Source organism: Phyllostomus hastatus, unplaced genomic scaffold (genome assembly GCF_019186645.2).
Source record: "Phyllostomus hastatus isolate PE091 unplaced genomic scaffold, TTU_PhHast_1.1 phas_contig_209, whole genome shotgun sequence".
NCBI lineage: Eukaryota > Metazoa > Chordata > Mammalia > Chiroptera > Phyllostomidae > Phyllostomus > Phyllostomus hastatus.
In genome coordinates this window covers 19,031,221-19,047,546 of record NW_025333735.1, presented here as the reverse complement: position 1 = coordinate 19,047,546, position 16,326 = coordinate 19,031,221, and the positions used below count along the sequence as shown (strand labels likewise).

The following is a 16,326-nucleotide window of genomic DNA, read 5'->3' as shown; positions in this document are numbered from 1 at the left end:
GGATGATATGTGCCTGCATGAGTTGTAACATGAGGGAATGACCCTGAAGGTACAAAGAAAGCACCATGGGAGTTTACAGGGAAGATCATTTCTAGCTAAGGGGATGACATCCATTAGAGAAGATGACATTTGGCCTTTGAAAGTATGATTCAGACACAAATTCTGATGTCTAGTTTTTTTTCCCCCTTACATCAGAGCAATTCTCCATGGTAACAGCCGGGCGACCCACTATTCAACTCAATTCTGACATTGTTTGCCTGGAGATAGCATCAGATCCCACAGGTTAAGGGTTTAGTCCTACAAAACTTTCCCTACTCCCCATTTCAGATGCCAATCACAAATCCAGGTTGTCACCTGTGCTCTTGACCTGCTGGCTCTAGATCAGAGGTTCCTTGTGTTTGATTAATTTACTAGAGTGGTTCACAAAACTAAAAAAAAAAAACATTTTACTTACTAGATTACTGATTTATTAGAAATGAATATATAACTCATGAATAGGCAGATGAAGAAAAATGCATAGGACAAGGTATGTGGGAAGGAGCACAGAGCTTCCGTGCTCTCTGAGCATGCCACTCTCCACGTGTTCACCTATCCAGTCCCTTTGGGTTTTTATGAAGGTTTCGGAACCAAGGCAGGATTCATTAGATCATTGGCCATTGGTGATTGAACACAATCTCCAGACCTTTTCCCTCCCCCTGAGGTCTGGGGTGGGGCTGAAAGTTTCAACTCTCAAATCACAAGATTGGTTCCTCTGGCAACCAGTGCCAGGGATTTTTCCAAAATTCACCTCATTAAGATAACAAAAGACACCTTTATCACTCTTCTCACTTAGGAAATTCCAGGGGGCAACAGGAGGAAGACCAAATTTGTATTCCTTATTTTACATCACAGAAGGATTAAATGGTATTTAGATGTGTGAATTTGTTCAGGGATAGCTTTACTTTTGGAGTAATGGCCTGAGCAATGTCAGGAAAGAGAAAGCACACGATCAAGGAAAGAAGTGATGAAATTTGGCCATGGCAATGTCTGATTAGTTCATTCATTCATCTATTCACTCAGTATTTACCAACGGCTTGACATGTGAAAGACCATTCTGGTTTTAGGGAACCAGTAGTGAATAAGTTGTTCCCTGCCTGCATACAGTTGACACTTAAATTAAGGAGTTCTATATATTGAACAGTAATTGGACAGTGCCTATTTTAATTACAATGTTAAAGTGCTACTAAGGTGAAGTACAAGATGCAAAAAGCATAAACAGCCAGTCAGTGGTTTGAAATGAAACACCAGGCAAGAAGGAATTCTGGGAGGTAAACTGGGAAAAGTATGCTGAGGACAAAGAGCAAAGGATTTTGAATGGCAGATTAAGTAGTTTGAAATTTAATCTCTTAATTTTCCTAAAAAACAGCCCTCAGTTTGAGTGCAGGTGTTATGAGCAGATGGAGGAGTGGAATGTGCATGTATTTTGGATTCAGAATGACTTAGCTCTGAATCCCGACCATGCCAGTTATAAACCACATGTATGTGTTTCTTAACCTCTCTGAGCTTCAGTTGTCTTATCCTTAATATGAGATAATGATGTTCCCAGGGGGAGCTAAGAAGCACATAGCACAGTGCCTACCTAGCAGAACAAAGCAATCATTGTAATTTAGCAATTTCCCTTCCCTTGTCACACATGCAAATCTCCTGCCACAGAGTGTTTAAAAGTACCTTGCCTAGGACCACCTCGCTAATAGATGTGATAGATGTGAACCCTGTCCATCAGACCCTGAAACTATAAAGCATAGTTACCTAGAAAATAGATTACTCATAAGAGACCAAAACTGAATTTAGAGCACTTAATGAAAACCCAGAAAAATAACTATGTGGTCACACCCATAAGGAGAACTTTCCTTTGTGATACCTTTGTGAGCCATTCTCTATCATATCAAATTTGGCCTCCTTCCCAAACTTGCCTGTTGTACATCAAAATTCACAGAGAAGTAAAAACTTACAGATTCCCAGACCTTATCCCAGATGTACTGAAATTGACTCTCCAGGGATAGGGAAGGGATTCATAATTGTTACAGCTACCCAAGTGAGTCAGATAGCATCCGTGTTTAGGGACCCACTGGGCTAGAGTCCTGCTTTCTTGCTCGCTGCTAATACCCTGTTGATCTTTAGAGGGGCAAAGAGTCCTCTATACCAGTAGTTCTGAAAATGTGATCCCCTGACCAAGCAGCATCAGTACTTAGACACTAGTCAAGAGGGCAAACTCTCAAGCCCATCCCAAGATGACTGAATCAGGAACCCTGGAGGTAGATCCAGTGTGTCTCCAGTAAGCCTCCAGGTGATCCTCATGCACTCAGTTTTGAAGGCCATTGTTCTGTACCATCTCTGGGAGGTTCTCCAGAAATGCATTGGGAATTCAGGGGAGTTCTGCAAAGCATGAGAAGGATGGTGAGAGCAGCAAAATCAGCAGTGGCTGGGCTTGGGGGTGGGGGGCAGCGTGGGGGGTGGGAGGGAATGGTAAAGAAGACACAGGAAAAACAGTAAAGAAAAGGAGAAGCAGGCCCGGTATTTGTGAGTTCAGTTTTTTCATTTGACTCTTGGCATTAGCAGGTTTGTTATGATATAAAATAATGTCCAGTTTCTCCATGAAAAGGCCACTCTGTAAATTAAGCAACCTGGATTACCATTCCTAGTGGCTGTGTGACCTTTGACAAGTGACTTTACCTCTCTGAGTCTCAGGCTGGTGAGGTGCAAAACTGGGAGGCCTGATTGATCTCCAAGGGCTGCTCTGGCTATAACTTTCTATAGCACTACGCACAGGATCTGGGATTCACTCTCACATTTGGTATCACTCCTGAGCAAGGATATCCTCTTCTGAGGGTCCCCTGGAACAGAGAAACCTAAAACAGAGGAGCTGGTTAGGGACCTAGAGTAAACGACTTCCTTCCTGGAGTGCTGGAGCATCCAGGAGGCTGTGCATAGGGAAATTCCAGGCCATCTGGATGTGAGAGAATTGCAGTCATCTACGCATGTTACAGGAGCCTGCCTTCCGGAGAAAGCATTATGTCATTTGATAGCTCATTGTGACCTGGAAAGCTCAGTTATCCTGAAGAGGCAGGGAGAGGGTATTGGTACAAAGATTCAGGCCTTCTTTTCTCTCTGTCTCCACAGGAGGTCCCCAGTGGCTAGTCAGCCTCCTGTCTCCAGAGTCAACCTGCAAGGTAAGCCTAGCCATGGCCTAGCTCCATGATTCAAAATAAAGTGTGCCTCTTATGCAGAACATATTTTAGAATAATAGCATTTGTTTGCATATCATGGCCCTCCATAGTATGTCTCCTGGTGACTTTTTTCAAAAGCAAAGTAAAGCTCCAGCAAAAGCATCCTGGAGCTTTATTCCATTCTGTGTGAAACTGAATGAAAAGCAGTATCAAATGACTTTCCCATCCTATGTGTGCCCCAGCTTTCACAATGTGATGGGCAAGTGGTAATGCTGCTTCCCAGACAAGGAGCAGGAGGAAGAGCTGTATTGATAGTGCAACTGGCCCTCAGCTTGCTGGCCCCAGTGAACTCCAAGAGAGCTAAACAACCTCACAGGCCCAGAGGTACCCCCACGTTGGCCTGAGGGCCCCACAGGCTATGTCAGTGGTTTTCCTCTTAGCATTGACCATAGATCCCCTTTGAATATACATTCTTTCCAGGTGTGAAACCAAAGGCTCTTTCTAGGTCACAAATCATTCCTTCTGGAGGTCATCCAGTTTTTCTCTCAAAGTGTTGTTTTAAAGAAACCTGACTCTCATCTTTCAGTGCTGTGCCCAGGTGTTTCATGTAGAGTTGAGAGCTGTATGTAGAGAGGAAGGGCCACCTTGAAGGAACAGTGTGGAGATGTAGTGAATATAAAGTCTTTTTGACGTAAGATGCAACCAGTAAGGTGACATTTTTTAAGTGCAAAATGGAGTTTTTCCCCTTGACCTGACCCTACTAGTGTAGCAGTAGCGCAAGTAAAACCGCAGAAGAAGCAAGTACGATGAACTCATAGTGAGATCACCTCACACCTACAGCTGCCTCCTACACTTCTGGGTTTCCAGCAGTGCTGGTGCCTTCGCTTTGTCCTCAGGATCTTCCTCAGAGGTTGTGTTCTCGTGTAAAAGAAGGGAACGAAGGCATTAGATTCCATTGGTGTGTTGGTTTCTGAAATAGTTCTGGTACATGCTTTAAAGAATTTTTTTTTTGAGAAAAAGATTGAGAACAAGAGCAGAAGTGAAAGAGGAAGATATTAGATAGCATTTACTTCTAGAGTACCATATGAATTAGAGAGAAGAAAATTGTGCTGTACCCATGTACTTCAAAACCCTGGTTTGCTGATGTACTGTTTCCTTTAGAAGTTTATAAAAAGAAACTAGATAGAGTGTTTTAACATAATGCTGGTGTTACATACTTGGAGATCAAAGGAGGTGGTTTTGAAACTACTATCCTTTCGTCATACTGGCCTACCAGTGAGATGCCTTTGCTCATATTTCTGTTAGCCAAATTTACTAAGATGCACTTTAACTTTGAATCAGTTTGAATATTTAAACTATGTTTTCAACTTCTTGTAATAAATACTAACAAACATTAGGAGAAATATGATATTTGTGATTCTATAAATTAGCCCATTAACTAAAGATGCTGTTGGAAAGATCATTTTGTGATTATTGGCTCAGTAACTACAGCTTGGCAACTAGAGTCTGTGCTGAGTTCTTTTAAAACAATGGAGCAAAGGAAGACCATACCACTTGGGCAATTTGTTTTTGTCTGTCTTTGTGGCAAACTACAAGAAATCCTGGTTTTTCATTGGGAAGAGAGTGCAGTGATACCCAATTATTATGTAATTATAGGTTTCAAAATCTTCTTAATGCTTAAACACGGTTAGAGAAGGAAGGAGGACACACACATCCTGTGTTTTGTTCTTATTATCAGCTTGAATGAGTCAGGCAGATTTTTCCTGTTATTTTAATATTTATCAGCATATGACAAAGAGGTGTGTTTAAATAGAAACTTTAAAGGGGAATGAAAAATAAGTGGCTCAGCGAAAGCAGAACTAAAAGCCAGAGTGCTGTTTTAAAAGGTGATTTTTTTATGATAATAAGATCAAGTTTTCATTTATTAGCACTGAATACTTGTGTATTTCAATTGAGATCTTAGATAAAAGATACAAAAAACACAATAATTTACACAGCTTTAGCAATAATCCACTGTTAGGAAAGCCTGACTAAGGTAACTGTATTCTTGTATAAAAACAAATTTGAGAGACAGAGAGGGAGAAAAAGAGAAAAGGCAATCCTTTTTAAAAGGCATTTTTAAATTCATCTAAATGAAGGCGATGCAATTCATTTTAAAAGCTAATTGTCAGAAACTACAGTTAAATTGGTACATTTGCTCTTAAAAATTGATCATAACTAGGATAATTCACCGGGGAAATCAAAGCAAATTTCTTAGTCTTCAGTACCTTTCTTTTCACTGTGTAACCTAAATTATTCTTTTAGCACTCATGGCACAACACAGATTTTCCTCCTCTGCAAAGACTTCCTAACTTTTTTAGAAAATCTAAAAAATTTAGATTTTCTTGCTAATTGATCATTTAGCAAAAAATTGCTCATGCTCGATGTAATTGCTCATGTTTTGTGCTATGGCAACAATCCTATTATAAGATATTCTGTAGTTCATAGCTCATATGTCTTTTAAAAGGTAGTAGCTGTATCTTATTCATCTCTTAATCATTCCATATGCATTAGCATAGTTATTTTCACACAGCAGGAACACAGTAAATGTTGACCTCCTGGTAGTTCTCCTAACTACATAAAGTTTGGGGATTTTTATCTTAAGGAAGATGCTTGTAAGTTAAAATTTATTATGACTCGATATTTTTATATCTATGGCTATGAAAAATAATCAGTTGTGGTTTTGTTTTTTTACTATTTAACACGAGTTACTGCATTGAAATTAAAAGAGGTTTGAAACACACTCTGTAACTGCTTAAATATAGTAGTGTGTCCTTAATAGGTTTTAAACAAAAAGAGTTAAGTCTTAAAAATTGGCATTTTGAACTTTGAACAGGAGAGCCACCATAAAGTCATAGAGATTTTAAAACTCAGAAAGTGGAGCAAAGTAGAAACCATATGCCCCAGGTTAAGGAGAAAGGTGCAGAAAGCCCACTGCAGGATATGGAGTTTAATGAGCATCTCAATTTTTATCACATTTTGCCTTTCACAGGCATAAACTCCAGGCTTTCTCTAGATGATGCATACATAGGAAAAAGAAAAAAAAACAAAAATTAAAATAGAAGAAAACCACTTCTAAACATGGTGCAGAAGCTTGGGTTCTGTGATCTATACACACTGAAAGTGGATAATTGAAGTCTCTCAGGATGTCAGGCCCCAAAACTACTTTTAACAGATTGAATAATTAAAGAAAATCAGCCCTGGCTGCTGTGGCTCAGTGGACTGAGTCCCAGCTTGGAATCAAAGGGGTCGCTGGTTCGATTCCCAGTCTAGGGCACATGCCTGTGTTGTGGGCCAGGTCCCCAACAAGGAGCACATAAGAAGCAACCACACATTGATGTTTCCCTGTCTTTCTCCCTCCTTTCTCTTTCTTAAAATAAATAAATAAAATCTTTTAAAAAACGAAGGAAGAAAATCAATGTGTGTGTGTGTGTTGTGTGTATATGTGCATGTGGAGGATAGTTGTCCCACTTTGTCCACCCATTCTAACTATCCTTTGCTTTTATATGCATTTCAGTAGTGATTACAGGTATGTTGAGATGGTGAGAATTTACTGAAAGGGTAAATTATCAAGGGTTCACTCCCTTGACAAAATGATTTTTTGCATTACATAGGATCAGAGAAGCATTCCTTTTAATGGCTAGCACTTTTGAGTCATACAAATGTGACTTGATTTGTAATAGTGTGTCATATATGTTACCTTGTAGCAGAAAAATTGATGTGCAAAATGGGATGTCCTATACTCGTTTTCTTATTTCAAAATTTGCTGATAAATGTATTGAGAAAGAGCATCACCAATGTAACAGATCAGCTGTTATGAAGAACATCAAGTCCATGGGTCATTGTAAATGACAGCAAACCATGTCACAAAGATGACTAGAGAATTTTCTTGAAGACTTCAAGCCAAACTACTGCAAACCCAAAGTCTTTCCAGCCTGGACATCCTCACCCTTTGTTGATGGTGGTTTTCAACTCCAGTTAATTAGATATATTTCAAGAAAAGCCTGTGTGGGGGGAAATCAGATAAGATACTACAGAACTTTCCAGTGAAATAGGTTGGCTTAAATGAAAAACAGAATTAACATTTTTTTTAGTGCTCACAGCAATCTATTTTTTTCTATTAAATATCCAGGCCATTCTGGGGAGGAAAGGACTCTTCACTGGTTGATACAACAGAAGAAGCTTTCTCCTCAAAAGCCTGTTTCTCAGCATGAGTTCCTCCCGTATCTTTCTTTACTTTGATTAAGAATTGTCCTCTGGAGTTCATAGGGGTGTTCCAGATGCGGGGTCTATTAGAGGAGCACACAAGGGGCTCAGACTTATCTTGGATTCTGAGAAATTCAGAAAGTCATGGCACTGACTCAGTTCTCAGTTTTTGCCAGAGCCACCAAGGTTGAGGATGAGAGACAAACCATGCGTGCACAAGCAAAGGGCTCTCTGAGAACCACGGCGATGGCCTGGGAGCCTGGCTGTGTCCGATGACTGGAAACAAAGCCGGCATAAGCAGAACGTTTGCTTCGTTTCCACATTAAGCAAGAACTGTCCGGCAGGATTGCAAAACCTATGGACAAATACAAGTAAAATCAATCTTGTTACCAAAGGCTGTGGCCACTCATGACAAAGTAGAGAAGGAGATGGAGGAAATTACAAAAAAGAAAGAGAAGGAACTAGAAATATTAGGTTATTTTTCTCTGTGTTCTGAATGTCATGGGCCTGAATTATTAGTATAATTGCCTTAGTTGTTCATCTTGAGTGTTTAGGCAACTTACATATATAACAATAGGGCAAATGTACTAAAAAAGCCCCAGTAATTCTGAGTTCCCCAAATTGTTGTTTTGTAAGAATTGCTTTTGTTTAAAATAGCCTTGTGAAAGTTTACCCCCCTAGAGTATCAACAGTGAGCTATTTATATTGATTTGCAGTTATTTCATTTATGTCTAAAATTAAGTATAGGTAGTTACAAAAACATTAACAAGTCAACTTAAAGCGCAAATAAGTAAAATGCTACCCTAAAACAATGTCAAAAATGAAGCCCTGCTCAATACTGCCTATTTCACCAGTTCCAAATTAATTTCTAAATTTAATATGAATGTGTCTTCGTATTAAGTAAAACCACTGAGACCTGTAGCATCTAATCTCTCACTGCCTAGAACTGAGTTCGTTCCGTGTTGACTCCACTTCATGTTTTTGTACTGCTGAGAAACACCATCCACCCCCCCACACCAAAGTTGGACTCATGCATGTTAGTAAGTATTTCAGTTATGCTATTGACGTCAATGGAGTCATTAAATAGATTGCTGGCCCTCCCAGAGGCAAATCACTGCCAGGGACCTAGATACAGACACGTTTTTTACAGAGACAACCATCAGGTTTTGCTAAAGCAGTAAGCCAGAGAAAGGAAAAGTTTATTCTGTAGCCGATCTGTCTCCAGAGTTTCTTTCTTTTGCATTTTAGTTACGGACTTTCTTTCTCTTTGGTTACAGTAGGCTTAGGCAGATGCCCAGGTATAGTTGCCTCACTGTTTGGTGTGCAAAATCACCTTCTGTTATTAAGACTACGTAGGGTGGCACTCCACTTTTTAAAAATGTGCCTTACTTTTAGCTCTACACAGCCCAACTTGATGTCTGCTGGTGAGGTTGTGTTTGATATATAGTTCCTTGAATAAACAGTTTCTTCCAAACATACACACACACACACACACACACACACACACACAATTCTGTCCTTTCTGCCACCTCTGTGTGGCTTATAGCTATAGCCCCTCATCTATGAATCAACCTTTATGCAGCCTACACTGTGCTCGGGCACCAGGGCTCTGAAGCAAAGGGTGGAGGAGGAAGCTGGGAAAAAAGATTCACTTCTCTCCGCTGCCTCATCTGCAGAGCTCCGGCAGGAGGCTGCCCACGTGCCTGTGTCCTCCAAACCAACCCCCCTGCTGCCTGCCTCAAGCCTGGTCATGCAGCTCCCAGACATGTCAGACAGAGCCTTCAGGAAACAGCTGCCTCTTCCTGGATCTTCTTGACAGCTCTGTTTACCTGGGCAGCCCCAGGAGTCAGAGCCAGAGATCCACCTCACACCTGGACTCCTCCACCTCTCAGGCTCACAATTAGGGAGCTGTCTTCAACAGACAGCTTTCTTCAAATCTTGTTGTCGGAATCTGCCATATTGGCTTTAGCATTCATTTCTGTTTCCAATCCCTATTTCTTTCCTGCCTGCACTCCTCCACTTCCTTACCAGTAAGTATATATAGAAACTCCAGATACCTGACTCCTTTTCAAACCCCTTTTTGGTTCATCTAGAGGCCCACACCCATCCCCTCCTCACCAGGGCTCCTTATCCCATATCCCTGGCTTTGAGTAGTGCACTCTTATCTCTCTCTTCACTTCCCACAGCCAATTCTTGTAGGAATGCTTTATTTATTTTCTTAGTTGGCTATCCTTTGCCTTCAGGATAAGATCCCTACTTCTTACCAGCTATGCAAAGTCCTCGAGAATTTTACTCCTAATTCCTTCTGTCCTCATCTCCCACTTTCTCCCCTGCCCCCACGCACAGCTGATGGCTGGGGCATACTGAACACACTGTCCCTCAAATGTGCCAGCCTCCTCTTGCCTTCCTGCCTTTGTGTATGCTGTTCCTTCTGCCTGGGCTGCTCTTCCCCCAAAATACCATTCACTTATTCAGCTCACACATTTTTCATACGCTGTCCCTGTGAACAAGTTCCTTATATTCACTGATTCTTGGATTCTAGAGTCAGAATTAAACTAAATACATAGCCTGAGTCTAGGACCTGATACATAGTATATGCTTGGTGAATACAAGTTTCTTTATCCATTTTCATCTGGAAAGTACATTTTTGTATCCTACAAGACTCAGCATATTTGTTTTCTTTTGGATGTGCTCCCTGTAACTCATGGAAAATTACTCTCAATTATCTTAATTGTTATCTCTATTAATAATACACTTATCATATTATGCTGTGTTTATTTAATTTTCTCTCCTTCTAAGCTAAGTGTCCCAAGTGCAAGTATTAATCCTCTTTTTTCATTTTTCTCGCATTTATAGCATATGACCTAGAGCACAGTAGATGCTCAATTAATGTTTATGAAATGAGCAAATACAAATGAACATATGCCCATGCCTGAATCAGAAAGAACTGGAAATGAGTTGAGGCTCATATTAGACTTTTTTAAAGGCTTATTTATCTAAGTAACTTCTAAACTTAGGCATGTGCTCGATGCTGACATCCCTGGCTAATCTTGACTGCATGTGACTTTTCCTCACTTGAAGTGAGCTCTTTATAATCAGTTACTACAGGAAGAAGTAGCAGTGTTAAAGGAAATGAAAAGAACAAAATGACTAATATGACTAGCTTATCACACACTGTCTTATGCTGTTAGTGCCTATCATGGTGTCCTGCGCAACGTAGGTACTCAGTTAGCATTCTGAATTGAATTGATGTGGAAATCCTGAGACAATTCCTTAGACAAGTTACTTCTCTGAGGCTCAGTTTTCTTATCTGAAAAGTGGGCTGTGGGGACTAAATGGGAAAAGCAATGTGTGTGGTGGTTAAGAGTGAAGACCCAGGAGCCAGACTCCCTCTTTCAAATCCCAGCTCCACCACTATGTGACTTTAGGATCAATTTCTTAACCTCACCATTTCCCAACTACATCATCTCCAGAGCTGGGAGGGAAACTGTACACACCTCATATGTTGGTTGTAAGGATTAAATATACAAATATATGTAAAGCACTTGGAATGGCTCCTGGTACTTAGAAAATGTCAATATTAGTATTAGTATTAATTGTGTTGTATGAAATGTTTCCCACAGCACCCAGCACACACCAGGTGGTCAATGTGTGGTAGCTAAGTGCCCAGGTCTGCTGGTATCAGGAGGGAACCAAAACAGAAAGCCTCATTGAAATCTGTCTAAATATTCTGATCTACTTCCCTTCCACAGTAATGCAAACTAGAAGGCAATCTTTCTTTGAGTTTTAAGATTTTTTCCCCCTGAAACCATAAAAATCTGTTTATACAGAAATAGATTTGGAGCTGAAGGTACAATTCTCCAGGACATACAGGAAAAGCTGAGGGACTAGAGAGAGAATGGAGCTGATACCAAATGTAAGAGTGCAAAGAAGCATGCCGAATTAGGATTCTGATAAACCAGATTTAGTTAACTGATGTTTTTCTTGTGCATAAGTCCAAGAAGACTTCACTTAATAAGATATAATAATTACAGCTATGCAACTCATTATAGTTGTATTTAAATACAATATGCAGGACTTGGCACACACCTGCACAGGCACAGGTGTTTTTGTTGGGTTTTTTTTTTTTTGGTTTTTTTTTTTTAGCTCAGGGAGCTCTGCACAGTAGCAGCAGGAGCTGGTGCAGAGTTTCCCTTTAGAGAGAAAACAAAACCTACTACCAGCAGAGTCTAGCCTGGGGGTCTCTGACTCGGGAAATACTCTTAATGCCATCTCTCAACTATTTCTGGGAAGGCAAGACACTCTTATACCCACCTACCCACTTCTCTCCTCTTTCTTGTGAGGGAGGGAGATGAAAAAGTCAGGGCTGGCCTAGAGAAGAATGAATATGGATGTTGGGAGATGAAGGAGGAAGGAAGAGGACCAACTAAGTTCCCTTTTCTGCCTCCTGCAACACCAAGACCACATGATCCTGGGGGCAGAGTGGATTCTGCTTGCTTGCCTCTGATCAATCCCTGGCTGGTACTTTATGGAGTTGCCTCCAGAGCTGTTCTCGGAAACCAGGAGCATTTCAGGGAACAGTCTTTCACCCTAGAAAAGAGAAACAAAGAGGGACTGTCCCTTACACTAGAGAATATGCAGCAGAACTCACTGGATCTCTTTCTTATTGTTTTGACTTACTCCCAAGCCAGAACTGTTGACAAGGACCAAAAGTAACCCCTGTGAGTTTGTGTACTTTTCCTGCTCCTTCTTTGGCTGTGTCCACAGAGTGAGCTGGGGCCGTGGCGATTCTCCAGTTCATATGATCCAGTCAGATAATACAGTCTTTGCCCCTACCTCCCCAGTTGTACTTTGGGCTTCACATTTCCAGGATCTAGTCTGACTAGCACTGCTTGTCTAGTAAATAGGTAATTTCCAAAGCCCCACATGCCTACCTGTGATTACAGGAGGGTCAAGGAGCTAGCAATTGTCAGCTCCTGTTAAGAGCCAAGCACTCTGCCAGACCCTCTGTATCTCACCTAATTCTTCCAACCAAACTGTTCTGCAGCTATTATTGTCCCCATTCCACAGATTTAGAAAAGGAGGCCCGGGGAATATATGGGGCTTGCTCAAGACCACACAGTTAGTAAGCAATAAAGTCAGAACTGAAACCTAGATCTGCGTTTCTTGAAAACTCATGTTCTTTCCTCTAGCCTAGACCACACTGCCCCTGCCTCCACCCCTCTGTAAACCTCGGATGTTGTAAGTAACGGAAAGAGGGACGTTGAGAATTTCACTGCAGGAGAGCAAAAAAGGTACTGAATTTTCTATAGCTTAAGTAATTACTAGATAATAGAGAATTTCCTTTAATTCCTTTGTCAGCTATCCATTTTATTGTAAGTAGCAAGAAAATGTGGAAGTCTTCAGGGAAATATGTCTCATCCATGTGCATCATTTATTGATTTATTCAGTAAACATTTATTAAGTGCCTACTGTGTGTGAGACACTATTTAGACACTGGGGACACAATGATGAAGAGAATGAATTCAGACCCTGACCTTGTAGAGCTTGTTGCCCAGGAAACATTGAATGGATAAATATATGATGACATATTGATCACTGTAATGGAGAAAAGTAAAGAAATTTAAGACTTTATATATGTATATATACACACACACATATATATATGTATATATATGTGTGTGTGTATATATAGCCTCACCTTTTTACCTGTAAAAATAGGACTAATACTTGTACTTACCATTAAGATTGTTGTAATATTTAAATGAGTTTTTATATATTAAGCATTTAGAACCCTGCCTACCATCTAGTATTATTTAATGTTTACTTTAATTATTATTGTTATTAGTCATTATTGGGATTAATGTAGATTAGGGACAGGAAAGACTTTAAATGACCTTGAACTTGAGACCTAAGCACTGAGTAGGATTTGAGTGGGTAGACACAATAACTGACACCTAAAAGGTGCTACAACCAGAGACCTGATTGTAGTGAGAGAGAGGCCAGACTGAGCAGAGCATTTTTAGGCCATAGTAGAACATGTAGCTTTTAGTCTAAATTCATTGGGGGTCATTAAAAGATCTTGAGAAAGAAATTGATGTGATCTGATTTGAATTTTAAATACAGCATTTCTCCCTGGGCCACTGAGCTACTGGCACCTTGTACATGCTCTGCAGTGGATGTGCTTTCTCTGTGAATGATACCTGGCTCCCACCCCTTCCATCCACCTTCATGGTGAAGTCGGCAAGCTCTGCAGCCAGACTGTCTGAGTTTAGTTCTGGCCCTGTTCCTTTCTGTGTGATTGTATACAAGTAATTCAGTATCTCTGGGTCTTGGTTTCCTCATATGGCATAGACAATGGCATAGAATTATATGAAAACTAAATTAGATAATATATGTAAAGTGTTTGGAACAATGGCCAGCACACAAAAAGCACTAAACAAATATTAATTGCTTTTAATGTATTACAACTACCTGCTTACACCATTATGCTCAGTGGCTGGATGCAAATTATATTTTGAAAAAAGAATGAATGAAAAAATACAGGTAGCGCAACAAAATGCAAATGAAAGGAAGGAAAGAAAGATTAGCATCTTATTCATGGAAAAATGGACTTCCTTGAGTCAGGGGTAGATTCTGATAAGCAGGGTGTTTGCTTATGCAGACAGAGAAATGTGATGACTTTGGAACTGCTTCGCTGCTCCAGCTTTGGGAAACTTGAAAGTTTGTTTCAAAGCCTGTGATGCCAGTCTGGGTTGCCACCTGCACAGAAAGAAAATTGGACTTATGCAAGAGCTGTTTCATTCCCTTAGGCTATGTGACTATTTGTCTAAGAGGCAAAGGCTAAATCTCAGGAGTTCTCCATTGGCTGGCTTTGAAAGAACTCATGGACACAGATAATGCTGTGGTGATCGAGAGGTGGGGGAGGTGGAAGAGGGTATAGAGGAGATACATAGTAATGGAAAAAACACAACAAAAAGAAAAGAAAAAAAGAAAAAGAAAAAAAGGAAAGGACAGTCCCACCAGAAGAACCTGTCACCCTACTAAGACCAAAACACTTGACTTCATCCCTGCATTGCTAATAGAGGTTCAAGCTAACAGAGGCTCAGTTCTGGGAAGTGAACACACGCCTTAAGTGTGATACGTAAGTGCTGGGAGAAGCCTTTCCTGTCTTTGTACAGCTGGGAAGACTTAGGCAGTCAGTGGCAACTGCTCCTTTACATCTCTGTGCAGAGTGCCCTTCCTGACAAGAGTCCTTCAGCTCCCAGAGTGAGCCAGTCCTACTTCATGCTGGCTTGTTACTTTCTTATCCAAGGGAGAAATAAAGGTTCTTCCATGCTTTTTTTTCCCAACAAAATGGGTCTCTGTTTTCATAGACCTTATTTTCCATTGTTTCTTCCTCTCTCATCTCAAGTTTAACCAGTTTCTCTAGACCCCTTCTAGGCCCGCCCCTGATTTGCTCCTCTCTCCATGCCCCTCCAACTTCCAAACCACCTTCCCTACAGTCTTCTTAGCCTGATTCGAAAACTTACCTATTAAGGCCTCCTACAATTAGTCCTGCCTATTATAATTTCCTACTTGATTTACATTATATTGGACTATTCATGACCTATGTTGCTTTTTAAAAGCATCATAATTCTTTATGAAACAAGCATAAATTATTCCTACATTACATATTCATTTATTTGTTCAGGTTTTTATGCATATCTTAAACTAAAATTTCTATTACAGAAATTTCTATTACAGAAATTCTGTCACTGAGTCAGTGGGTCAGGGAAGTTCTAACATGAATAAAATGCAGAGTTCACACCATCTGGAATAAGAGTCTAGAGCAAAAGCTACATAAAGATAAAGATCACAGAACCAGTGTGAGAATAGTCTGTCCAGAAGGTATCCAGCCATGTAGTATGAAAAATAGAGACATTTATTGAAGAAAATACAAGATACGAGAAACATATGTACATGGGACAACAAGGACTCTGTCCCCTTCAAAGTAAGTACCTTGGGACCTCACACAGTTCTCCTAGTCACCATCACTGCCCTGTTGTATTTTTTTGAATCTCAGTGACAGTCTGAAATCTCTTCCCTTTCAAAGGTGATTTTAGTTTGGGGAAAAGCCAGAAGTCACAGTGCACCAAATCTAGGTCGTAGCGGCGCTGAGTCACCTGGGTGATTTGATGTTTGGCCAAAAAACTCTACATGAGACATGATGCATGAGCTGGCATGTTGCCATGATGAAACTGCCAATCACTAGTTGCCCATAGCTGCAGCCTTCTGAATCATCTAAATAGTTTCTGTGGGGAAATCTTCATGCTTAACACAAAATTTGATGCAGATTTGTTGTTCTACGCACTCAGTCATTTTGATTGCAATGGCCATAGAGTACACATGCTCACTCAATGAGCATCTGCTGCCCCCACTGACTAGTACAGTGAAGTCATCATTGTTCACACATGCACATTTCAGTCCACTCTTCTTGGCTGCCAGGTTACATCAATGTTGCACAAACCATTCTTGTTATATTAACAATGGCTGGACTTTTTCCAGACAGACCTCATAGATATATAAAATTTACTTTAAGGATTTGGCTAACATAGTTGTGGGGGCTGGCAAGGTTGAAATCTATAGAGCAGACTGGAAGAAAAGAAGAAACTGTTTTTTGTTTTTTTTGTTTTTTTTTTTCGGAGAAACCTCAATGTTTGCTCTTAAGGCTTTCAACTGATTGGATGAGGCCTACCAACACCAAAGGTAATCCCTGTTACTTAAAGTACCCTGATGGTACATGTTAACCACATCTACAAAGTAATCTTCATAGCAACATCCAGATCAATGCTGATTAAATAGCTGTGTATTATAACTTAGCCAGGTTGACCCA

At 40.4% G+C, this 16,326-nt stretch overlaps 1 protein-coding gene across 2 annotated transcripts in view; it reads left to right on the top strand.

Moving 5' to 3' along the window:
- The window catches only part of PDE4B (phosphodiesterase 4B), a 422,721-nt gene that overhangs the window by 314,830 nt on the left and 91,565 nt on the right, over nucleotides 1–16,326 (top strand). For both annotated transcript variants that reach the window (XM_045835392.1, XM_045835393.1), the window contains one exon: nucleotides 3,160–3,209. In XM_045835392.1, coding sequence (XP_045691348.1) covers nucleotides 3,160–3,209 — 50 coding nt within the window. The remainder of the gene's footprint in view (nucleotides 1–3,159; nucleotides 3,210–16,326) is intronic.